Source organism: Lampris incognitus, chromosome 5 (genome assembly GCF_029633865.1).
Source record: "Lampris incognitus isolate fLamInc1 chromosome 5, fLamInc1.hap2, whole genome shotgun sequence".
Taxonomy (NCBI): Eukaryota; Metazoa; Chordata; class Actinopteri; order Lampriformes; family Lampridae; genus Lampris; species Lampris incognitus.
The window spans coordinates 38216352-38242267 of record NC_079215.1 but is presented as its reverse complement, the minus strand read 5'-3'; the positions used below and the strand labels follow the sequence as shown (position 1 = coordinate 38242267).

Here is a 25916-nt window from a genome sequence, read left to right as displayed (position 1 = left end):
GTAGCCAGGAATTCATTTCGGGGGTGGGGGGAAATATACTAAACATCAACGTGTAACAGATTATAGTGCTTTAGGAGTGGCGAATGTGTGTTTTATGTTATGTGAATGGATGACAGTAAGTGAGCATGCTGTTACACGAGACAACAAGCAGAAATATCTAGAATTGGCAAGGTGGTTGGACAACTTTTTGTCATTTAATGATTAAAGACTTGTACCGTCAACCTGATCAATAACGTAACAGTTTATGATAAACTCACTGTGTGGTGGACACGTATTGGGGATAGAATTCGCCCCAGGAACTAAGGGTTAAGTCAGGGTTGCCCTGGCAGGTTAACGCAGGGTTAAGTTATGGTTGTTCAGCCAGTTTTCTGATTATTCTTGCCGCCTCCGCTCAGTCGAGCTGTGGTTTTGTTGTCTCTGATGTACTGTTGATTAAAGAAAGTTGCCTACACGGCTGAAGTGTGAACCTACGATCTTCTCCGTTCCTTCGACTCTACAACTGCACATTTATGGGACTCATTCAGCACAGGTACTGCGCAAAACCAGTGTTATTTGATATAGCTGTGCTGGACTAAACTTACGTCAGTGAATGGGCAGTTTGGAACTGTCAGAAAATATTTCGAGGGGAGGTTAAACCCGAACCCCCCCCCCCCCGGCTACGCCAGTGCCTAATGCTAAAACCTATACGTTGAACCTTATATGCAAGAAATATGGCAAGAATACTGGGACCATCATGAAACGGTAGACATTTATATAGTAAACAAAAATGTATTGGGACTAGAAGAATTGGGAGTGGGAATCAAAAAGGAAGCGAACACCATTACCCATCTAAGAATAGAACATATAGGACTCAATCACACTTTACGTAAAATTGGTGGGCACTCAACAGGGGAGTGTATAACCCTGTAATGCAGAGACAGTAGAGCATGTATTACTGCAATGTAAGGGACATGCTGAACAGCGTAATGACTAATTTACGTAACTGAGGGAACCGGAACAAATTTTCGTTAGAGGGTCTATTAGGTAAAGAAAGAAAGAAAATATATAATCACATGATAAACTTTTTAAGCGAAACTGGTGTAGTAGGAAGAATGTAGTTCCCCCCTCCCACCCCCCGTCTGCTGATTCACACTCCAGCCCAGCTGATGGCGGTACTCCACCCCTAAGTAGGTTGGCCAAACCACCAATTGATGAAAGGAAGAAAAATAAAGTTATACGCAACAGAGCGATCCGACAGTAAACCGAGAAGAAGAAGTACTCGCAATAGAACGAAGGCGGCGAAGATCAAGCGTATCCCGACTAATTACTTCGGTTTTTAAGCGATCAAAAATTCATTTTAAAGTCATTGTTAAAAATGTCGAGACTCCAGATGCTGAGGCTGGTTGTCCAGCAGCGTCTGACTGCGGCTGCTGAGGAGATCTTTGGAGTGTTTGAAAAAACCATTGAGGAATATGAAGAAGAGATAGATCGCCAACGCAGGCTGCTGGCACATGTGACGAATGCGAGTGAAAAAGCAGGTACGTAGGAGAATACGTTGATTTTTCTGAAAACGGTGGTATGTTCCTGTCGTAATTTTACAATAGTAGTACTTTGCGGCGGCCAACTAAACAGGAGGGGGCAAGCTCAGGGATGACGCTGATGAATTGAACAGTTTCCGCGTGTGAAACGCATTAGCAACTTTTTGTGTATAAAACAAAAAACAGCAAAATAATGATAATGATAATAATAAACAAAGGTATGCAACAATATCACCTGGAGACATGCAACGTTTAATATAAATACTAATTTAGATTGAAATATCCCCCTCTCATACACAGCCACTTTTTTCAGTTTTGAATTGTGGCGCTAATAAATCAATAGGATTTATAGATGCTGAAGTAATAACTTGTTGTGCCTTTTGACAGGTTTGCTCTAGGACCGTGATATATCCAATATTTAAGATATACACATGATGATTTTGTTGAAGATATAAAAGTAGGCAACATCTTGAACATTGTGGTAATATTAATGCACTCTTATATGGCCAACTGAGTTTCCTGAAGTCTGGGCCAGTGGCTGTAATCTCATGAGTATGAAAGAGTTTTTAGAGTATTAATCTCGTGTGGCGAGAGCTCTGTCCCATCAAACCCATGGAGGTTTTACCAGCAGGCTGCATTGTATAATGCTATGTAGAATTGTTATTTGAATAAAAAAATGCGAATAAAAACACGATGTAGCCTATCGGCAAACCAGGTAAACACAATTTCTCATTGGTGGAAACGGTTTCAGCGGCATTTCAGAGTCACAGTAGACGGTTCGGTATTATGGTTGCTCAGTAACAACATATGTGTAAAGATAAAGTTGAAAATTATGATTGTAACCCTTGAAAACCATCAACTCCAAATGTAGTTTACCGAGGCGAAAATTCTATGCCCAGGAAATGCTCCCAAAACTGTACATTCAAGTTCGTCGTGTCAGAAATTTTTAGTTTTATATTTTTGTTTGTAAGCATTTTTTATACCATTTAGCTAATATGCGTGACAGCAATGTGTTTACATTGCAAATACTTTTTCATGACACTATATATCTGATATGATGAGAAGACTGCTGGTCACACCAGATTACTTTATCCTCTCACATCAAAACTACTTGGGTGTATTGAGTCACCGGTAGATTCAATTTGTTCCTTATGAGCTCAAGAACTCAATTAGCAAAAAAGAAGAAAGTATAGGTTTCAAACAATAACGGCATATTAATGGGCATTAAAACACACCAGTTTAGATAGACAGCGGCCCCAACTGAGATTTAAAGAGTTACTAGACACTTACACGTGTGTTTTGAGCTGTAAACTGAATGATGTGACTGTGCGGTGATGAGTTATGTCAGACATTGCACACCTTGCATAATTAAGTGCTGTGAGATGATTGGTTGAGTAAGTACAAGCAGGGCTACCTATGCAGGGTTACAATGAAAATCTGCAGGATAGGGGTTCCTTGAGGACTGGCTTGGGAAACGCTGCTCTACTGAAACAGAGAAGGAAAGAGGGATAATAGCGAGGTTTATTAACTACTTAGCAAGAATGAAAGGGAACGGGGGGTGCGCATGCGTGCGTGTATGCGCAGTCAGTGATGGAGCTGCTCCGTCACACTGAGTTTGACAGCTCAGAGTTAGTCAACAGCCCAGAGTTCAGGATTAAACTCAAGAGTTTGTTAAACCTGCTTTCTGAAACAGGCTCCAGGGAGTACCAATCAAACGGGTGTTTATTTATTCATTTTAAAAATGGCTTTTACCTGTTTTTGCAAATGAACTCTTCATATATAATACGTGAGAGGTCTTATTTAGATTTATTTTACACCATGGTATCAATTTCAAACCATTTGAGTTTCACCCTTCTGTGATTGAAGTCGCCGTTTCTCATTTTTCCACTTTATGTGCATATGCATGGGTCAAAAGTCTTGTGAAGGACCGCACATTCTCCTGAGAAGTTTGTTTTTTATAAATCTCAAAGTTTGCTTAGAAAGTGGTGTGCACCTTCTTTTGTGCCTACACATTGTTAATAAATGAGGTCCGTGGTCTAGAAAATTGACCCTAAAGAATATTGACTGAGGAAAGTCTTATTGTATGGAATTTGTTGACTGTAGGGAAGCTCATTGTTACAGTCTGATAACATTCAGCAGAGCAGCTGAAGGTAAATTTTGTTGTATTCCAACTTCCTGTTTAAAGATAAAACATGGAAATAGTGAGTGTAGTTAACTTTTCAATTAGAACTAACGTTAACTTGTCTTTATTTCTCCCCTCTGATTAGATCCTCCACAGCCATTTGACTATGAAGAGGAGGTTCCCTCTGAGCATCAGGAATGGACAGACAATCTCAGCCAGGAGGAGCTAGAACCCCCACACATTAAAGAGGAACAGGAGGAACTCTGGACCAGTCAGGACGAAGAGCAGCTTCAAAGAATAGAGGAGGCTGATAACACCAAGTTACCATTCCCTCCTGTCCCTATGAAGAGGGAAAACGATGAAGGGAAACCTCACTCCTCACAGCTTCATCAAAGCCAAACTGAGGAGAACAAACAAACAGAGCCTTCAGCAAACACTTCAGCTGAACAGATGAAAACAGAACATGATGGAGAGGGCTTCGGACTGTCAGAATCAGCCAGTAACCTAGATCGGGATGGTGATTTAAAACCAACTAATGATGGGGAGGCCCTCCCTTCAGACTATTGTGAAAAGGAGACTGAAGACAGTGATGATGACTGGAACAAAACTAGAGTACCTCGGTCCAGTTTGGATGCAAACGATAACAATGAAATAAGTCATCGGAGATCTATTAAGAAAAAACCTCTCATTTACGTAGTCTGTGGTAAAGGGTTTACTCAAAGAGGACAAATCCAAAAACAAATGAGAACACATACTGGAGAGAAGCCCTTTAATTGCTCAGTCTGTGGTAAAGCATTTTCTCAAAAAAGAGATGTGCAGAGACACATAAGAACACATACTGGAGAGAAACCTTTCACTTGCTCAGTTTGTGGTAAAAGCTTTGCTCAAAAAGGACATGTACAGGCACACATGCGAACACATACTGGAGAGAAGTTCTTTTGTTGCACAATCTGTGGTAAAGAGTTTTCACAAAGTGGACAAATCCAGTCACACATGAGAACACATACTGGAGAGAAGCCCTTTATTTGCTCAGTGTGTGGTAAAGCGTTTTCTCAAAAAGGAGATTTGCAGCGACACATAAGAATACATACAGGAGAGAAACCTTTCACTTGCTCAGTTTGTGGTAAAGGGTTTACTCAAAATGGAAATAGGCTGGTACACATGAGAACACATAGAGAAGATGCTCGTTCTGTGGTAAAGAGTTTTTCTCTAAGAGGAAATACGCAGAGACGCACAAGAACACGTAAGAGAGAAGCCATTTAGTTGCACAGTCTTTGGTGAAGGAGTTCGTAGAATAGGAAATGTGAAGACAAGTGAGAATACGCATAAGAAAAAAACATTGTTACTCAGTCTAAAGGGCTTTCTTAAAGAAGAGATATTTAGACACATGAGAATACATATAAGAGAGAAAACTTTACTTTGTTAGTCTTGTACAGGTTTTACTCAAAAAGAGCATTCAGATCACAGTAAAAAAAAAAAGTTTGCTTGGATCATCTTGTGAGAGAAATCTAACTTTGTTCACATGCCATGATCAGAATCATGTTTATTGGCCATATAGGTTTGCACATACATCAAATTTGACTCTGGTTTCGTGGCTCTCTCCATGTACTTAACATAGAATAACAACACAACATTATTCAGATGTATACACAAGGATTGACTCATAAAGTACAATGGTGCAGAGAATATATCAGAGATGCTGACACGTTGTTGAGGCAGGGTTGTGAATTAAAAAAAAATGAAACATGCGTTTGTGTTGTCAAAGAGAGAAGTTGTTCGTCTATGTTTTCTCTCAACTTCCACACTGTATTGTTTATAAGGGTGGGGATACCTGGAGTCACTTTAGACTGAAAAAGTCACTTAGATGAGTGATGAAACGTTTCTGTCAATAAACCTGTCCAGATGAGCTGATTCAACTTTCTTTGATTGACTATATACAGGTGAAATAAGAGCAACGAAGTGCAATGGTGCAGAGAATATATCAGGTGCCTGTTGTGGAATTTATTGAGTAAGGGAAGATGTAAGATTATGACAATATTTATTTAAAGGAATACATAATTATAATAATATAGATATTTACATAAACTACTGTTGCTGATCCTATTAAGACACAATGCGCACAGGGAGAGAGAGGGCTCTGACTCAGCGGACAAGGGGCCTCATGTATCAATCGTTACTATGGGCAAATTTGTTCTTACACACTCATGAGAGTTTTTAGCCCTGAAGTTTGTCTCAGAGAACAGTGTAGAACCTGGGTAACCCTTGATTTAGACGCCAATTGGCTAACACTGATGTCTTTGCAGGCCTGGGTGATTGCTGGTTGCAAGAGGTAGACAATAAATGTTAAGAGGACGGAATTACAAATAACCATCATGCTTTGCTACTGTCTGGCAGACAACTCGAGGGCTAAAACATTCCATGGGTGTGTAAGAACAAATTTGCCCATAGTGACGATTGATACATGAGGCCCCTGATCCTTATCGGGGGAAAAAACAAAAGGTGTTTGATTGTAATAGTGTCCCATTGTCAGTAGGGGTCCTCGAGTGCTCAGGACCAACTAGGAAAAGTGAAACAAAAACCAATGAAAACTAACAATGAATACAGATGAGTCTAGTCATTGTTCATTCAATCACCAAGGAAACAAATAAGAAAAGGTGACGATTAAAACTATTTCTATTCAATTTCCCCCATTTTTATGAGAGCAAGCTTTTTCATGCAGCGACTAAATAACTAAAACACTAAGATTAACAACTAGTTAAGCTACGGGGGAAAACTAATAGCATAAGGGGATTACAATTGAGATAAATCAATAAAATCAATGGCTTAAGAGGTTCCTCACTAGGCAATGAGGGAGATGTAGAGGCCTTATTACAACAAGAAATTGATATCAATCTTAACATTCATTACCAATATTACAAACGCAACAATAACATCAAAAAAGGTTCTGTAATTTGATTGTAACAAAATAGCTTGGTTCTCAAAAAGCCAATAAAAAATGTGTAGGGTGGTAGTCTTTATACACCTACGTCAGGGAGGGGTTTACAGGGGCTGGGCTAGGGTTTGAAAGAAAAACAAAAGGATTTGTAAATGAAAGGCCAGGAGGGGTCAGGAACTAGATGCATTTGAACAGATCTGAAGAGGATAGCACCAGGAGTCTGGTGGAACAATCAAGAGGTCAGATTAGGCACATTAACAGATGAGGCATGAGAGAGCAAGTGATAAAGCAACCGCACATTTTGTAAAGTACAAAAAACACAAAAAAGAGAGAACATTTAAAAAATTAATGATAAATATGTGAAACCACTGACACTTTTTTGTGACCAAAAAGGTGTCAAAATCTGTGGGAATTATTAGGAAAATCAGTCCATTCCTCAATAGATCCTGCCTGTTAACTTTATACTATAGCCTAGTATATTCTTACCTTACTTACTGCAATGTTGTATGGGTCAGTACCTACCCCACATATCTACATAAACTCCCACATAATTCAAAAGCGGTTCGTTAGAATAGCTACAAATTCAAAGCCCATGGATCTGTCCTCACCTCTATTCTCTAAACTTAAAATACTAACTATCTTTGATAGTAACATGTATCTTCATTTACAAGGTGAAATATCAAGGCTACATCCTACCAGACCACTTCCAGCAATATTTTCGCAAAAATTCCAATTTGCATTCTTATTCAACGAGACAAGCAAACCATTTGCATGTTCCCCGTTGTCACACCACCAGAGGGCAGTATTCTATGAAATACAGAGGTCTTTTATTGTGGAACAGCCATTAACGTCTAGTGGGCAGCTCACCCTCCCTACCGAGCTTTAAAAGGAAATTAAAAAAGACATTGTGTGCTCAGTTGGGTAATTCTGCAACTATGCGTCTGCTTTTATCTCCCTCTTTCTCTTTATCTTAATTTTTACTTTTATTTTGTTGTGTGTTTGTTTTTCTTATTTTTTATTTATTTATTCAGTTTTTTTGTTTGTTTGTTTGTTTTTTGTCATGATTAAAAATTAATGATATGGTGAGGCTTCATTATGAGCCCTCCTCGGGTTTCTTACCTCACCAGCACATCTTTTTTTCTCACTTGCCTGTGAAAGATGTATTTATGTACTTGATTGTATTTTGTGCAAAAAAAAAGAAAGAAAGAAAGAAAGAAAAACAACTTCAAATGAATCAGAGTTTCTCTTCAGAGTAATGGAGGGGTGTAGAACTTTGGTTTACCTTGATGTTTGTTTAGCAGACAAAACTGTACACGAAGAGCTATTTAATAAAGAAAGATTAAAGCATGGTGGTCAGAATTCATCGACAAAAACATACAGCAATACAGAATAATCTTAAGAAACCAATTTTAACTAATTTTAACTTCGCCAATTCTAGAGCCAATTTTAACTGTTCAAAACCATGCTTTTTTTATTGTTTTATTTTTCACTTTCAAACCAATTTCAACAACCACGGAACACACACACACACACACACACACACACACACACACACACACACACGCACACACACACACAGAGCAATCCCCTACCCTTCCTATAAACGGAAGACGGGAGGGAAAAAAGTCAGCGTCTAACTGCCTCACATTACCAGTTAAGTTTTAGTGTGGCATCTTCCTTTAATTTTTGGTTCCTACCTTTAATGTCCGAGAGGCGGAACTAGCGTTCCTCACGCAATTGAATGATATGTGGTGGACACGTATTGGGGATAGAATTCGCCCCAGGAACTAAGGGTTAAGTCAGGGTTGCCCTGGCAGGTTAACGCAGGGTTAAGTTATGGTTGTTCAGCCAGTTTTCTGGTTATTCTTGCCGCCTCCGCTCCGTCGAGCTGTGGTTTTGTTGTCTCTCTGATTTACCGTTGATTAAAGAAAGTTGCCTACACGGCTAAATTGTGAACCTACGGTCTTCTCCGTTCCTTCGGCTCTACACTGGTGACCCCGACGTCGGTTTTCGGATAAGTTTTCTGAAACCACACACATTATGGCTACGAACGCCGTTGCAATTAAACTGCCGGAGTTTTGGGAGTCTTCCGCGGCTACATGGTTCGCGCAGTCTGAGGCACAGTTCGCGCTCAGAGACATAACAGCAGACGAGACCAGGTACTACTACGTAGTGGCAGCGCTGGGGGGTGCTACGGCTTCCAGGATAAGCGCTTTCATAACCAACCCACCGGCCGATGGTAAATACGCCGCACTTAAAAATCTCCTCCTTGAAACTTTTGAACTGTCAACAACGGAGAGAGCACGTCGCCTCTTCGCAATTCAGGGCTTGGGAGATGGCAAACCATGGGAGCTAATGAGCAGGATGTTAAATCTACTGGGTCAAGAAAAGCCATGTTTCCTGTTTATGGAGCTGTTTCTGCGCAACATGCCGCCCCACGTCCAGACTGCGCTCGCTAACTCCACCATCACTGATCCCCGTGTGCTGGCAAAGGAGGCCGACCGATTCTTCGTCGCTACACAACGTTCCTCCCATGCCGGGGTGCTGGCTCCTACCTTCACTGGTCCCCCGCCGACATCGCGGGCGTGGCCCGACGGTGGCGCCACAGTGTCAGACCGCTACAAGCCCTCTGGACTCTGTATGTACAACGCTCGATTTGGTGCGAAAGCTAAACGGTGCCGTTCCCCCTGCAACTACAGGCCGACGGGAAACGAGAGGGCCAACACTCAGTAGCGGCCATGAGTGTTGGCGATACGAGCAGACTACTCTTCATCCTCGACACCATCTCCGTTCGGCGATTTCTCTGTGACACGGGCGCACAGAGAAGTGTGCTCCCTGCTACTGACGTCGACATCATGGGCGGGGAGCGGGGCCCCCAGTTGGCGACGGCTGACGGCAGCCCTATCCACACCTACGGCGTGCGGTCTGTAGAACTGTGTTTTGGTGGACAACGTTTCACGTGGGAGTTCGTCATGGCCAGTGTAACGCTTCCCCTCCTCGGAGCTGATTTTTTGTGCGCTTACGGTTTGCTAGTGGACATTCAGAACAGCCGTCTGGTCGACGCCTTAACCTTCTCCTCCTTCGCATGTACGCGGGGGGAAGCGGCCTATGCAGGTCTAGCCAACTCTCTCTCAGAGGCAGACAAGTTCAACCGCCTCCTCGCTGAGTTCCCTGACCTCACCCAGCCTACCTTCTCTGCACCCACCGCTAAGCATGGGGTGGAGCATCACATTGCTACGAAGGGGCCCCCGGTCTACGCCAGAGCCAGGCGTCTCGACCCCGCCAAACTCGCCATTGCCAAGTCTGAGTTCGAGCACCTGGAACGCATGGGGATCATCCGCCGCTCTGACAGCCCGTGGGCGTCCCCACTCCACATCGTCGCTAAGCCTGATGGAGGTTGGCGCCCATGCGGGGACTACCGCCGACTAAATGACGCCACCACGCCCGACCGCTATCCTGTCCCGCATATCCAGGACTTTTCTGCAAACCTGTCTGGCAAACGCGTCTTCTCAAAAGTCGACCTGGTCCGTGGTTATCATCAAGTTCCCGTGCACCCCTCGGACATCCCCAAGACAGCGGTGACTACCCCATTCGGCCTATTTGAATTCCTACGAATGCCATTTGGACTCAAAAACGCGGCCCAGTCCTTTCAGCGGCTGATGGATTCAGTGCTCCGTGGCCTTCCTTTCATCTTCGTCTATTTGGACGACATACTCATCGCCAGCACCTCCGAGGAAGAACACTTGTCCCATCTTCACGCCCTCTTCACACGCCTCAGCCAGCATGGACTGATCGTCAACCCGGCGAAGTGCCGGTTCGGGCTGACGGCCATTGATTTCCTCGGGCACCGCATCACTGGGGACGGGGCGGTCCCCCTGCCCTCAAAGGTGGAAGCGGTGGCGGCCTTTCCGCGCCCCCAAACAGCTCGTGCGCTCAGGGAGTTCATCAGGATGGTGACATTCTACCACCGCTTCATTCTCCGAGCCGCCTTTATCATCCGGCCACTGTACGAGGCGCTGAAAGGCAAGTCCCCCAACCAGGCGGTCGACTGGACAGCAGAGCGGGACCGTGCGTTCACCGAGACTAAAGCTGCGCTCTCCCAGGCTACCCTGCTAGCGCATCCTTCACCTACAGCGCCTATTTCCATAACCACGGATGCATTGGACTATGCTGTTGGTGCGGTTCACGAGCAGTGGGTGGGGGGGACTTGGCAGCCTTTGGCCTTTTTCAGTCGCCAGCTTACACTCCGGGAGCGCAAGTATAGTACTTTTGACAGGGAACTCCTCAGTCTCTGGCTCGCCGTCCGGCATTTCCGGTTCCTGCTAGAGGGCCGCGAGTTTACTGCGTACGTGGACCACAAGCCCCTCACGTTTGCCATGTCCAAGACGGCCGAGCCATGGTCCGCTTGCCAGCAGCGACAACTCTCCTACATTTCGGAATTCACTACCGACATCCAGCACGTCGCTGGTAAGTCTAACCAGGTAGCTGACTGCCTCTCTAGGGCAGTGATTGGAGCGGTCCACCTAGGCCTGGACTATGCACAGATGGCCGCTGACCAGGCCACGGACCCGAGCATCCTCCGTCTCCGGACCTCCAACACGGGGCTCCGCCTGCAGGACGTTCCTTTCAGCGACACAGGTGTCACCCTCCTGTGTGACGTCTCCACAGGACAGCCCAGGCCCATCGTCCCGGTCAGCTGGAGACGCCCCGTGTTTGAAGCTGTGCACAGCCTCTCTCATCCAGGCGGTAAGCCATCCGTGCACCTGACCTCTGCTAAGTTTGTGTGGGAGGGACTTAAGAGAGACGTGAAAGCGTGGGCTGACTCGTGTGTTGCCTGTCAGTGGGCTAAGATACACTGCCACATTAAGGCGCCCCTGGAACGCTTCGCAGTGCCGGAGAGACGATTTGACCATGTCCACGTCGACCTGGTTGGTCCCCTACCCCCCTCCCATGGGTTCACCTACCTCTTCACTGTGGTGGACAGGACTACGCGCTGGCCTGAAGCTGTTCCCCTGGCATCCACGACGTCTGCTGATGTGGCCCAGGCTTTTATTGGGTCGTGGGTCTCACATTTCGGTACGCCTTCCGACCTTTCATCTGACCGCGGGCCACAGTTTACCTCAGAGCTATGGAATGCTGTGGGTGAGGCTCTGGGCGTCAAGCTTCACTGCACTACCGCCTACCACCCTCAGGCGAATGGCCTATGTGAGTGCTTCCACCGGTCCATGAAGGCTGCGCTTCGGGCTACTCTCAAGGACTGCAACTGGGTCGACAAGCTCCCATGGGTCATGCTGGGCCTGCGGACCGCCCCGAAGGAAGATCTACAAGCCTCCTCTGCGGAGCTGGTGTACGGCACGCCGCTGCGAGTCCCAGGCGATTTCATGCCCAACGCAACGCGTCCCTGGTCAGCTATGGACCAACGAGCCTCCTTGCTGGACGGGGTCAGAGCTTTCACAGCCGTCCCTACCGCCCAACAAGGCGCTCCGGTGTCCCAGGTGCCCCCAGGTCTGCAGTCAGCGGACTACGTGTTCATCCGTCACGACGCACACCGCCCCCCTCTGCAACCCCCTTATGACGGCCCCTTCCGCGTCCTGGAACGGGGAACTAAGCACCTGTTGGTGGATTTTGGGGGCACGGCCGAGCATGTTTCAGTGGACCGAGTTAAACCCGCACACCTGGACTTGATGCAGCCGTTGGAGTTAGCCCAACCTCCTCGTCACGGTCGTCCCCCGGCTCCGCCTCCTCCCCCCGTGGAGGCCCGCGCTGCCTCTTCTGCTCCTCAGGCCGACCTCCACAGGCCCGCGTCAATGCCTCCCAGGGACACTCCGGCCCCTGTTACCCGGAGCCGCCGCGGACGGCCTGTCGTCCCCCCGCGCCTGCCTGACTTCGATTACTAGGGCGAATTCTGGGGGGGCTCATGTGGTGGACACGTATTGGGGATAGAATTCACCCCAGGAACTAAGGGTTAAGTCAGGGTTGCCCTGGCAGGTTAACGCAGGGTTAAGTTATGGTTGTTCAGCCAGTTTTCTGGTTCTTCTTGCCGCCTCCGCTCAGTCGAGCTGTGGTTTTGTTGTCTCTCTGATTTACCGTTGATTAAAGAAAGTTGCCTACACGGCTAAAGTGTGAACCTACGGTCTTCTCTGTTCCTTCGGCTCTACAGATACACTTTTACTAAAGGCGCCAAGAAGCAACAAAAATAGCTTAAAGAAAGATAAAGGCTTAAATATTAAGCATATGAACCTGTGTGCAGTGTGTAGAAGCCTAAAGGAAGGAGGACAGGAAGACGATTTTAGCCACTGTAGTAACAAGCAGCCTACGAGGTATGTTTGAGTGAAGCTAATTTCTATTATTATTATACAATGCTATGTATGTGCTAGCTAGCTAACGTGCTACCTGTTGTATAGCTATAGGAAATTAAGAATTGTGAAAATAAGATACATACATGCATCTCGTTTATTATATTTTATTTTCTCTTCCAACCCAGTTCTCACGGGTTGATCTGTCCAAGAGTAAAGCCCTGGTTTTTAACCAAGACCTCGTGCCTCATGTCTGTTACTGAGGGAGCCACACAGCGCATAGAGTGAAATACAGAGACACTGCACTAACCCAGTGTTATATCCTTTAAAGAGTCTGTCGTGGCAATTATTTAATTCCACTCTGACATTAAATATGTTATGTTCAATGAACAGATGCACAAGCCTAGATGCTTGAATGTGCACCGATCAGTACAGTACAGTCTAAATTGTAGGGTAGTTGTCTGTTCTTCCCCTCCTTATCTCATGTCTTCCAGCTCACATCACACCACAGCCATTTCTCCATTTGCTACACTCAGTGAGTCTCCCACATTCCTCTGCTATCAACCAACAGTTAACAATAGGCCTTCATTTGTTCTAATGGAGAAGACACTTTTTAAGACTACCTTTGTTCTGTTATACATTAACTTTAAGCATCTATCTAAGCAATGTAAAATAAAGTTAAACATGGTCATACATGGTCAAAGATTAAAAGTAAGCAACTTCATATATGAATTGCTCTCACAATCCCCTTTTCGATTACTTTTAATCAACAACAAATCGTCTAGATAAAACATCAGATGAAAACATGACTGGTTATACATCCTGGGGAACATCTTACCTCACACTGAATACTTGTGAGGCCTGTCTGTCAGTTGTAAGCCAACTGAAATGCATAAAATTTACATCAGAAAATGTACATCAGCCGCTTCCTGTGAGGGAAGATGGCGGCGCAAATTCACGTTTGCAGCGGCCTCACCCAGTACCGGTGTGGGAAGATGGTGGCGCAAATTCATGTTTGTGGCTGATTCAGCCAGTGCCGTTCATGCAGTCTCTTTGCGCACCTCTGCATCCAAGTTTGTCATCATTTGATGGCTGGAAGAGCTGGTGCTGGATTGGCTGGGAGAGCTTGATCTTCTGCATCCTGTTGGCCATGGGACCACAGCCCTGCCTGGAGCTGTGCCCGAAGAGGTAACATGGAGAGGAGTCTGACAGGATGCGGAAGTGGGGCAGGCTAAGCTAATTTCTAGCCTATGCAGACCAGCAGTTAGGATAACACCGAGGGCGGTCTGGCAGCGGCCTTGCCTGGCCTTGACTCTGGTTTTAGTGTTGTCGTGTGGAGTGCGTGGAGGTGTGTTGAAGATGTCTGGCTGGGAGAGCTAGTGTTGGATTGGCTGAGGGAGCTTGGTCTGCTGCGTCCTGTAGACCCAAGGACTACGGCTCTGACCGGAGCTGCGCCTAAAGAGGATACACCGAAGGCGGTCTGACAGAACGCGGAAGCAGGGCAGGCTAAGCTAACTGCTAGCCCATGCAGACTGGCAGTTCCGTCAACCTGATCAATAACGTAACAGTTTATGATAAACTCACTGCACATTTATGGGACTCATTCAGCACAGGTACTGCGCAAATCCAGTGTTATTTGATATAGCTGTGCTGCACTAAACTTACGTCAGTGAACGGGCAGTTTGGAACTGTCAGAAAATATTTCGAAGGGAAGGTTAAACCCGAAATCCCCCCCCCCCGGCTACGCCAGTGCCGAATGCTAAAACCTACGTTGAACCTTATATGCAAGAAATATGGCAAGAATACTGGGACTATCATGAAACGGTAGACATTTATATAGTAAACAAAAAATTATTGGGGCTAGAAGAATTGGGAGTGGGAATCAAAAAGGAAGAGAACACCATTACCCATCTAAGAATAGAACATACAGGACTCAATCACACTTTACGTAAAATTGGTGGGCACTCAACAGGGGAGTGTATACTGTGGTGACCCACATCTATATAACGAGAGACATTCACCTAAGAGGACGGTGTACCTTTAAGGGAAGAGGCGAGGGGTCAAATAATGCACTTCCGCTTCCGGTTCACAGTTCAGTGTCGTTGTCGAATGTATGACATGCTAAGTTGGAGCTAGTAAACTACCTCGACTACGTCCACTCTCACGTCTCCTGTCTCGTTGTTTTCTAACTCCACAATACCCTGTAATGCAGAGACAGTAAAGCATGTATTACTGCAATGTAAGGGACATGCTGAACAGCGTAATGACTAATTTACGTAACTGAGGGAAGCGGAACAAATTTTCGTCCACTCTCACGTCTCCTGTCTCGTTGTTTTCTAACTCCACATTGGTGACCCCGACGTGATCAAACCACTAATACGAGTATGTCTGACAACGAAGACGCCGGGAATAATGCTGCCGCGGTACCCGCCCGACGCCGGTGCTAACAACATGGCTATTGCTAACGCTAGCATTTACGCCGCTACTGTGAAGCTACCCGACTTTTGGCAGCATAATCCACGGCCGTGGTTTCAACATGTGGAAGCCCAGTTCCAGCTGAGAGGGATAACGCAGGATGCAACGCAGTACTTAGTGGCGGCGTTAGACGCATCGACAACGGCGCGAGCAATGGCACTGTTGGAAGCTCCGCCAGCTGCTGGCAAGTACGAGCTATAAAGACATTCCTCCTGAAACTATTTGAACTGTCGGAGCTGGAGAAGGCAGACCGTTTACTGTCCCTGAATGGCCTCGGCGACGGCAAACCGTCTGAGTTAATGGAAAAAATGCTGTCTGTGCTGGGATCGGCTGATCCGGCCTTTCTTTTCACACACATTTTTCTGAGGCAGCTCCCCGCACCTGTATGCACAGCACTGGCCAGTTCTCCTCTCGCCGCCTCCAAGGACTACCGTTCTCTGGCTGCTGAAGCAGACAGGGTTTTCCTGGCCAACCGGCAACAGTTTGTGCTTGCCCTGCTACCCCACAACACCGCCCCACCACCACCTGTGTACGACTATATGGACACCGCGGCTGCGGTGACAGCCCGCCGCCAACCTGACGACGGGCTCTGTTATTACCATGCCAGGTTTGGGGCAAAAGCAAAACGGTGTCGCAAACCCTGCAGTTACAGGGTTCAGGGAAACGCCAAGGCCGGCGCTCGTTAACGGCTATGGGCGCCGGCCGTGACTGCAAGCTGTTGTTCATTAGAGACTCCTTGTCGGGCCGGCGGCTGCTGGTTGACTCTGGCGCTCAACGCAGCATACTACCAGCACAAGCTGTGGACACGATGACCGACAGTCACGGCCCCCAGATGGACGCCGCCAACGGCACGTCCATTCGGACGTACGGTATCAGACATGTGGACGTGTGTTTTGGCAGCCGACGTTTCGGCTGGGACTTTGTGATGGCTGCTGTATCCACCCCGCTCCTAGGTGCGGATTTCCTCTGTGCTTTCAACCTGCTGGTGGATGTTAAAAACTGTCGCGTGATTGATGCCGTCTCTTTTGCGTCATACCCCTGCACGCTTGGGGGGGGCTGGAGCGCTGTGCCTCGCTAACACACTCTCCACCGGGGGATCCATACCAACGCCTGCTCGCCAATTTCCCCGAGCTCAGCACACCCACCTTCTCCTCGGCGGTGGCCAAGCACGGCGTGGAACATCATATCACCACAGTGCCCCCCCCCAGTTTACGCCCGGGCCCGACGCCTCGACTCGGCCAAGCTCGCAATAGCCAGGGAGGAGTTTTCGACTATGGAGCGCCTCGGCATTGTCCGCCGTTCTGACAGCCCGTGGGCTTCCCCTCTTCACATGGTTACTAAGGCCGACGGGGGTTGGCGCCCGTGCGGGGACTACCGTTGCCTAAACAATGCCACGACCCCCGACCGGTACCCCATACCGCACATACAAGATTTCTCTACCCACCTGGCGGGCGCTGCCATCTATTCCAAAATTGACTTAGTGCGGGGGTATCACCAAGTGCCGGTCCACCCACTGGATGTCCCAAAAACGGCTGTCATCACACCCTTTGGGCTCTTTGAGTTCTTACGTATGCCTTTCGGCCTTAAAGAGGCGGCACAGACGTTTCAGTGCCTTATGGATTCTGTGCTCCGAGACATGCCATTTTTGTTTGTGTACTTAGACGACATCCTCGTGGCCTGCGCGTCGGCGGAGGAACACATGACGCACCTCAGACAGCTGTTCGACAGGCTCAGCGAACACGGCCTCATCATCAACCCAGCTAAGTGTCAGTTCGGGGAGTCGTCCATCGCCTTCCTCAGGCACCACATCACTCCACAGGGGGCCGTTCCCCTCCCTGCCAGGGTTGAGGCTGTCACCATGTTCCCCCGCCCCCGCACTGTACAGTCGCTGCAGGAATTCCTGGGCATGGTGAACTTTTATAACCGTTTCCTGCCCCGTGCCGCCCACATCATGCGTCCCCTGTATGAGGCCCTGCGGGGTAAGAAGTCTAAGGACGAGCTGGACTGGTCTTCGGGGATGGGCGAGGCTTTTGTGGCCGCCAAGACCGCGCTGGCCAACGCTGCGCTGCTAGCTCACCCATCGCCTGCCGCCCCCATAGCCCTTACAACGGATGCCTCCGACTACGCCGTGGGGGCCGTGTGTGAGCAGTGGGTGGGGGGGCTGGCAGCCGTTGGCGTTCTTCAGTAAACAACTCTGTGAGAGCGAGCGCAAATACAGCACCTTTGATAGGGAACTACCAGGTCTCTTCCTCGCAACCAGACACTTTAGGTTCCTATTTGAGGGCCGACAGTTCACCGCTTTCGTGGACCACAAACCGCTGACGTTCTGTATGGCCAAAACCTCAGAACCGTGGTCTGGGCGTCAGCAGCGCCATCTCGCGGCGGTTTCCGAGTTTACCACGGACATACAACACGTGTCGGGCAAGGATAACTTCGTCGCCGACTGCCTTTCACGGGCGGTTGTTAACGCCGTTCTCTTGGGACTCGACTATGCCGCTATGACAGCGGAACAAGCCAAGGACGCGACCGTTCAAGACTACCGGTCGACCCCTACGGCGCTACGGCTGGAGGACGTGACGTTCGACGCGGCCAACACCACCCTCCTCTGTGACATCTCCACCGGTCAACCGCGCCCCCTGGTGCCTACTTCCTGGCGGCGCCGAGTTTTCGACACCGTCCACGGCCTTTCCCACCCGGGAGTGAAGGCCTCGACCAAGCTGGTGAGCGTCAAGTTCGTTTGGCCTGGGCTCCGTAAGGATGTTAGAGCCTGGGCCGGCTCGTGTGTGGCGGGCCAACGCGCCAAGGTGCACCGCCATACCAAGGCCCCCTTTGGCGCCGTTTGTGGTTCCAGAGAGGCGGTTTGACCACGTCAATGTTGACCTGGTGGGTCCCCTGCCCCCCTCCCGTGGTTATACGTTCCTCCTCACTATTGTGGACAGGGCCACCAGGTGGCCAGAGGCTATTCCCTTGTCCTCCACGACGGCAGCAGAGGTAGCAAGGGCGTTCATCGGCTGCTGGGTGGCCGGTTTTGGCACGCCTGGTGACATCACGAGCGACCGGGGCTCCCAGTTTACCTCGGAGCTCTGGACGGCGGTCGCTGAGCACCTGGGGGTGAAGATCCACCGCACTACGGCGTACAACCCGCAGAGCAACGGACTTTGTGAGCGGTTCCATCGGGACATGAAAGCCGCTCTGCGGGCAAGCCTCACTGGCTGCGACTGGATGGACCGGCTCCCGTGGGTCATGCTCAGCCTGCGTTCGGCCCCGAAGGAAGACCTCCAGACCTCCTCCGCTGAGCTGGTCTATGGCCAGCCCCTGCGGGTTCCGGGGGAGTTTCTTCCGGATGCTACGGCTCCCTGGTCGGCTGCCTCTCACCTCAGTGCGTCCCGGAGCGCTGCCGGTGCCTTTGCTCCCGTTCCGATGTCTCAACACTGCCTCCCCCGGTCCAACGTCCCCAAGGATCTGCCATCGGCGAGGTACGTCTTCATTAGGCACGACAGCCATCGGTCCCCGATGCAGCCCCCATGCGACGGGCCCTTCCGCGTCCTGGAGGCGGGGGATAAGAACTTTGTGGTGGACATGGGGGGCAGACCGGAGCTATAGCGGGTCGCTATAGACCGTCTCACTTCGACATTGGGGAGCCAATGCAATTGGCCCTACCCCCGCGGCGGGGGCGCCCTCCTAGGTCGGCCCCGGCACCTGCCTCTGTTCCTGCTTCGGCCCCGCCTATGGCCCGGGTGCGATATTATGAACCCTACATAGCCCTCGCCAAAATCCCGTACCCTGTCCCAAATCTCGCGAACGGACGCCGGATTTCCGCGAACGGACGCCGGATTTCCGCTGCGTTGCTAAGGAAACAATCAACTATCAACTCGGTGCGAAGCAAAGCTAACGTTAGCTACCTTCAATTTGAACTTATGAATCGTCTAAAAAGTGAACCATGGGGTTGAAATTATGATTGTGAGGGAAAGAATAGCCTTAAGTTGACTAACCTAACAATTTTAGGTTACAAGGTCTGCCTCTGCTCCTTGGATACGTTATTGGTATTATAATTGTGATGCATTTGAGGCTTGATGAGACAAAGAATCAGAATGAACCCCAGCTAAAAGGTTACATTGAGTAGTACATCACGACAGAGTCAAATATGTCATCTTCCTGAGGGTGGCGCTAATGTGCAAGAGCTGAAGGTGGCGCTAATGTGTAAGACTTGTAAAAGTCATATTACTACAATATAGGAGCTCGTTTTGTTTGTAGTCATGATAAGGGGTGAAGTATCCTATGCTCAAACGTGGAGCAAGCAAAGATTGAGTTAAAAACGTTAATGTTGATTGTGGATAACTTAGACAGGTTAAATTGTGGGTGTACAGCGTTTCCTTGATGAGCGCTAACCCCATAACAACATATTTTCGCGTTGCTACGGTGGCGCACACGTGACAAAGCCAGAAACGGGATTTTGGCGAGGCCTATGTAGGGTTCATAATATCGCGGCCCGGGTTTCGGCCCCAGCTGTTTCCCCTCCTGTGAAGCGCAGCCGTTATGGCCGCAGCCCCCGCCCCCCGACTCGTCACCTGTTTTCCCCGTGACTTTGCACTATGTCATTGACTGTTCTGTTGTAGAGTTTATTTTTATGTTCATGACTTGCACTTTTGCTGTTTTGCATTGTTTTGTGTAGGTGAATTCTGGGGGGGCTTGTGTGGTGACCCACATCTATATAACGGGAGACATTCACCTAAGAGGACGGTGTACTTTTAAGGGAAGAGGCGAGGGGTCAGATAATGCACTTCCGCTTCCGGTTCACAGTTCAGTGTCGTTGTCGAATGTGTGACATGCTAAGTTGGAGCTAGTAAACTACCTCGACTACGTCCACTCTCACGTCTCCTGTCTCGTTGTTTTCTAACTCCACAATACCCTGTAATGCAGAGACAGTAAAGCATGTATTACTGCAATGTAAGGGACATGCTGAACAGCGTAATGACTAATTTACGTAACTGAGGGAAGCGGAACAAATTTTCGTTAGAGGGTCTATTAGGTAAAGAAAGAAAGAAAATATATAAGCACATGATAAACTTTTTAAGAGAAATTGGTGTAGTAGGAAGAATGTAGTTCCCCCTTCCCACCCCCCCCGTCTGCTGATTCACACTCCAGCCCAGCTGATGGCGGTACTCCACCCCTAAGTAGGTTGGCCAAACCAACAACTGATGAAATGAAGAAAAATAAAGTTATACTCAACAGAGCGATCCGACAGTAAACCGAGAAGAAGAAGTACTCGCAATAGAACGAAGGCGGCGAAGATCAAGCGTATCCCGACTAATTACTTCGGTTTTTAAGCGATCAAAAATTCATTTTAAAGTCATTGTTAAAAATGTCGAGACTCCAGATGCTGAGGCTGGTTGTCCAGCAGCGTCTGACTGCGGCTGCTGAGGAGATCTTTGGAGTGTTTGAAAAAACCATTGAGGAATATGAAGAAGAGATAGATCGCCAACGCAGGCTGCTGGCACATGTGACGAATGCGAGTGAAAAAGCAGGTACGTAGGAGAATACGTTGATTTTTCTGAAAACGGTGGTATGTTCCTGTCGTAATTTTACAATAGTAGTACTTTGCGGCGGCCAACTAAACAGGAGGGGGCAAGCTCAGGGATGACGCTGATGAATTGAACAGTTTCCGCGTGTGAAACGCATTAGCAACTTTTTGTGTATAAAACAAAAAACAGCAAAATAATGATAATGATAATAATAAACAAAGGTATGCAACAATATCACCTGGAGACATGCAACGTTTAATATAAATACTAATTTAGATTGAAATATCCCCCTCTCATACACAGCCACTTTTTTCAGTTTTGAATTGTGGCGCTAATAAATCAATAGGATTTATAGATGCTGAAGTAATAACTTGTTGTGCCTTTTGACAGGTTTGCTCTAGGACCGTGATATATCCAATATTTAAGATATACACATGATGATTTTGTTGAAGATATAAAAGTAGGCAACATCTTGAACATTGTGGTAATATTAATGCACTCTTATATGGCCAACTGAGTTTCCTGAAGTCTGGGCCAGTGGCTGTAATCTCATGAGTATGAAAGAGTTTTTAGAGTATTAATCTCGTGTGGCGAGAGCTCTGTCCCATCAAACCTGTAATGATCTGTGCCCTCTGGCTATGTTAACTTATAACATTAATGAAGCAAGGACGACTTCTCTCGTGCTGGGTGTTTATTCACCGACCGGATTCCGACTGACGTTGTTACGTACATCACGTGACTTTGTTGTGGCGCTACGGAAAGCCGTAAGGGACATTAGCAAATCAAATATTACTAGCAAATATTACATCTCCCTTTTTCTGAAAAGTGCTGCTTTCTCTGCAGAGATACAGACCACGTTGAGCACGTTTATAAGCGAATACAATCTTAATAAGAAAGAATATGAAAGTGGAACTCTTATATAACTGGACTGCAACAAAGTAGTGTAAAACATTTCCTTCACTGTCTAAATGTGACACCGTAATAACATTTCATCTTTTTTTTCATTTCTTTTTTTTTTTACATTCATAAGTCAAGGATTTGTCTTGGTTTGACCGTGCGACCTGACCTCGTGGTGTAACCAGGCTGTGTGTCTGGTTGTCGCTGATTGTTCGTGTCTGGAGGTTCAGCATGCTCTTGCTGATGGGCTTGTGTGTTGTTGTTAGCGCTGGTAACAGTCTGCTGTGAAGTGTGTGTGTGTGTAGTGTGAGTGTTCACTCTGCTTTGTCGCAGGTGTTGACGGTTGCGTTGGTAGATCTGACCTTCTTTGGTTTGGATGTGGTAGCTCCTGTCTGTGTTCGCTGGTCTTTCCACAGTTGCAGGTCTCCAGGATCCATCCTCCTGCCGGAAGCGGATTGGTGTGCCTGCGGGCAGGTGGGGCAGAGGTTTGGCTGTTCGGTTGTAGTATGCCTGCTGGCGCTGTTGACATACCTCTCTCCTTTTGTGAACATCCTCCTGACTGGCGATCTGTGGCTGCAGGTGTTTTGCTGTTGATGGGAGAATGGACCGCAGCCTCCGACTCATCAGTAGCTGTGCCGGTGATTTCAGGTTGTCCACCGGTGTGTTGCGATACTCCAGTAAGCTCATGTAGGGGTCTTTGTTCTCAGCTTTGGCTTTGTCCAGGATGCGTTTGGCCGTCTGGACAGTCTTCTCGGAGAGGCCGTTGCTCTGTGGGTAGTGGGGGCTTGTGGTGGTGTGTGAGAAACCCCATGTCTGTGAGAAGTTGCGGAACTCACCAGAGCTGTAGCACGGACCGTTGTCGCTGATGATAGTCTCGGGGATTCCGTGTCGAGCCATTGCTGCTTTCAGCTTCATGATGACGGCAGATGAGGTGCAGCTGTAAAGTCTTTCTAGCTCGAAGAATCTGGAGTAGTAGTCCACAGTGACTATGAAGTCCTGTGAGTTCCATGTGAATAGGTCTGTGCCTATCACTTGCCACGGCCGCTCGGGTATGGCGTGTGACATCATTGGTTCCTTTGCATTTGCGCTGCGCCGTTCTTGGCATATGCTGCAGTCTGCTACCGCATCCTCGATCTGTTTCCCCATGCCAGGCCAGAACAGTAAGTCTCTTGCTCGGCATTTGCTTTTTTCCACGCCAAGGTGGCTGGCATGGATGCGCTGTATCATGTCCTTGCGAAGCTTTTGGGGGACAATGATTCTCTCACCTTTGAACAGGATACCGTCCATTTCTGAGATTTCTGCTCTGTGGTTCCAGTATTCCTGGATGCTGGGCGGGCACTTTTTCTTTGTGTCTGGCCAGCCAGTGAGTGTGACTCGTCTGAGTGCGGTGAGCTGTGGATCTTGCGCTGTTTCCTGCTTGATTTCTGTGAGTCTTGTGTCGCTCACAGGGATGTTGCTGAGGACCGTGTGCACTTGGGCCTCCATCCCTTCCTGTAGGTCACTGTCGTGGTGTTCTATTGACTTGCGTGACAGTGTGTCGGCCACCGGTATGTCCTTACCGGGGCGGTGGATGATTTGGATGTCGTATTTTTGGAGCGCCAGGATCATCCGTTGCAGCCGGGGTGGTGCTGCTGCCAGTGGCTTTTTTAGTATTGCCTCCAGAGGCTTGTGGTCTGACTCCACAATCACTTTTCGTCCATACATGTACTCGTGGAACCTCTTGCAGCCGAAGACCACAGCGTAGAGCTCCTTCTCTATCTGTGCGTAGTTTTCTTCAGTGCTGTTGAGTGACTTGGACGCATAGGCAATTGGTTTGCCATCTTGGAGCATGACAGCCCCAAGGCCACTTTTGGATGCATCCACTTGGAGTCGCAGCTCTTTCTGCGGGTCGAAATATGAGAGTACTGGACCTGGGTGCTGTGTAATGAGATTCTTCATCTCTTGGAACGCCTTGTCGTGGACTGCATCCCACACAAACTCACTGTCCTGTTTCAGAAGCTGTCTGAGGGGTGAGTTTATCTGTGAGAGGTGTGGAGCAAATCTGGCGAGGTAGTTGATCATGCCGAGGACTGTCTCCAGCTCTGCTTTGTTCTGTGGGGGTTGCATGTCCTTGACCGCCTTCACCTTGTGTGGGTCTGGTTTGATGCCTTCGTGTGAGAGCGTGTGGCCGAAGTAGCTTACCTCGGACACGCATATGTGACACTTGTCGGGGTTGAGCCGCACCCCTCGCTCCCTTGTGCGCTTCAGCATCGCTCTGAGACGCTGGTCATGTTCCTCTTTAGTCTTGCCGAACACTAGTATGTCGTCCACTATGGCCGTCACACCGTCCAATCCTTCATATGTTTCATCCACGCGTCTCTGGAACTCGTCTTGAGCGGACACGATTCCGAATGGCAGTCTGAGGAAACGATACCTGCCAAACACTGTGTTAAATGTCGTCAACATTGAGGATTCAGTGCTCAGTTTGATGGCCCAATAGCCTGACCGCGCGTCTAACACGCTAAAGTACTCAGCTCCAGCGAGCTTTGTGGTGGCGTCCTCCAGCGTGGGGAGGGGATAGTGAGGTCGTTGTATCACTTTGTTAAGAGCTCTGGGGTCTAAACACACTCTAAGTTTGCCTGTCTTTGGCTTCTCAACAATGACGAGTGCGTTCACCCATTCTGTGGGTTCTGTTACCTTACAGATTATGCCGCCTTTCTCCATGCTGTCAAGCTCGTCCCTCAGTTTGCTGCGTAGGGCGATGGGGATTCTGCGTGGCGGGCAGACGACCGGCGTTGCATCTGGTGTGACGCGGAAGGTGCACTCGCCTGGGAACTCTCCTATTCCTTGGAAAACATCTGCATACTCATCCATTATGCTCTGTGATGTGACATTGTTTTCCTCGCTCACAGCCATCACTATTTTTACCAAGTTTAGGTCACGGCATGTTTTCATTGCCATGACTGGTGGGGCGTTTGTGTCAATGACGTAAAAGTCCAGCATAATTGCATTGTCTCTGTACTTACATTTGAGTTTGCATGTGCCTTTCACGCTCAGCGCGCCTCCTCCATATTCAGTGAGTCTGTGTATTGCTGGTTTCAGTGTCACATTTTTGAACAGCGCCTGGAACAGGTTGGTGGGAATAGTATTGGCCTGTGCCCCAGTGTCTAGTTTAAACTTTACCTTCTGTGGAGGTGTGCCAATTCCAACCTCTACGTAAGCCTGCTCGTTGCTTTTTCCGTTGTTCTCTATTGAGATGCAGTCTATGTACAGCTCTGTCTGTTCTCCCACAGCGGTGCTCTCCACTGTAATGTTGTCGAAGTACAGTTCTTCCTGCTCTCTGTCAGTGGTGTACTCTTCTGGGTTCTCTCCGACGGCATGTACTGTGCCGCGGTAGTACTTTGTCTGTCCCTGGGAGCTAGACTTGCATACTTTAGCAAAATGATTGAGCTTCTTGCATTTAATGCATTGTTTACCCTTAGCTGGGCAAGTGGCTTTAGCGCCGTGTAGCCCTCCACAATAGCTACACGCCCTGGCGGCGGTGCTAACGTCCCTTTGTCTGAAGTTAGCGTTAGCTGCTTTGGGTGCGTTCGGTTTGTAAGTCTTTCTGCCTATTGCGTGCACCGTTTCATGTGTGCTGCCCTGGCCCATAAACGTTAGCTGTTGCTTTGCTAGCTCGTGTGAGCGGGCTACATCTATGGCTTTTTCTAGCGTTAGCTCAGCTCCCTGGCTAAGTAGCTTTTCTCTCACTCTGGGTGAGTTGGTGGCAAACACGATGCGGTCCCTGACCATCTCGTCGGCATTTGGGTAGCCACAGTCTTTGACTAGGAGCTTTAGCTCAGTTACAAATCGTTCGAAGGATTCACTCTCTCCCTGCATCTTTTCATGAAATTTATATCTGGCATAAATCGGGTTTGCTTTGGGGGTGATGTACTCAGTGTACTTATCGTAGTACGTTTCTAGCTTCTTGGCTTGTTCTCCGCTGAGTGTCCAAGTGTTGTGCACATCGCGCCCTTTTTCCCCTATCCAGAGCAGGAGGTAGCTGCATTTCTCCTCTTCATTCTTCCCGCGCAGGGGGCCCGTGAACATTAGCTCCGTTGTTTGTCGAAATCGTCTCCATGCTTCAGGTAAGTTCGCCGATTCCCAGTCCATCCGTGGAGCTGGAACGCCGTA

General features: G+C 48.3%; 2 protein-coding genes across 2 annotated transcripts in view; both read left to right on the top strand.

The window, feature by feature from the left end:
- Positions 1 to 1283: 1283 nt before the first annotated feature.
- Positions 1284 to 5544, top strand: LOC130112686 (zinc finger and SCAN domain-containing protein 21-like). Its single transcript, XM_056280148.1, has 2 exons — positions 1284 to 1517; positions 3785 to 5544. The coding sequence occupies exons 1-2, from the start codon at positions 1355 to 1357 to the stop codon at positions 4900 to 4902; spliced, it is 1281 nt and encodes a 426-aa protein (XP_056136123.1). The 5' UTR covers positions 1284 to 1354; the 3' UTR covers positions 4903 to 5544.
- Positions 5545 to 20636: 15092 nt separating this feature from the next.
- Positions 20637 to 25916, top strand: part of LOC130112983 (zinc finger protein 1 homolog) — a 51766-nt gene continuing 46486 nt past the window's right edge. The window contains exon 1 of the mRNA XM_056280504.1: positions 20637 to 20870. Within this exon, the coding sequence (XP_056136479.1) occupies positions 20708 to 20870 (163 nt within the window). The 5' untranslated portion in view covers positions 20637 to 20707. The remainder of the gene's footprint in view (positions 20871 to 25916) is intronic.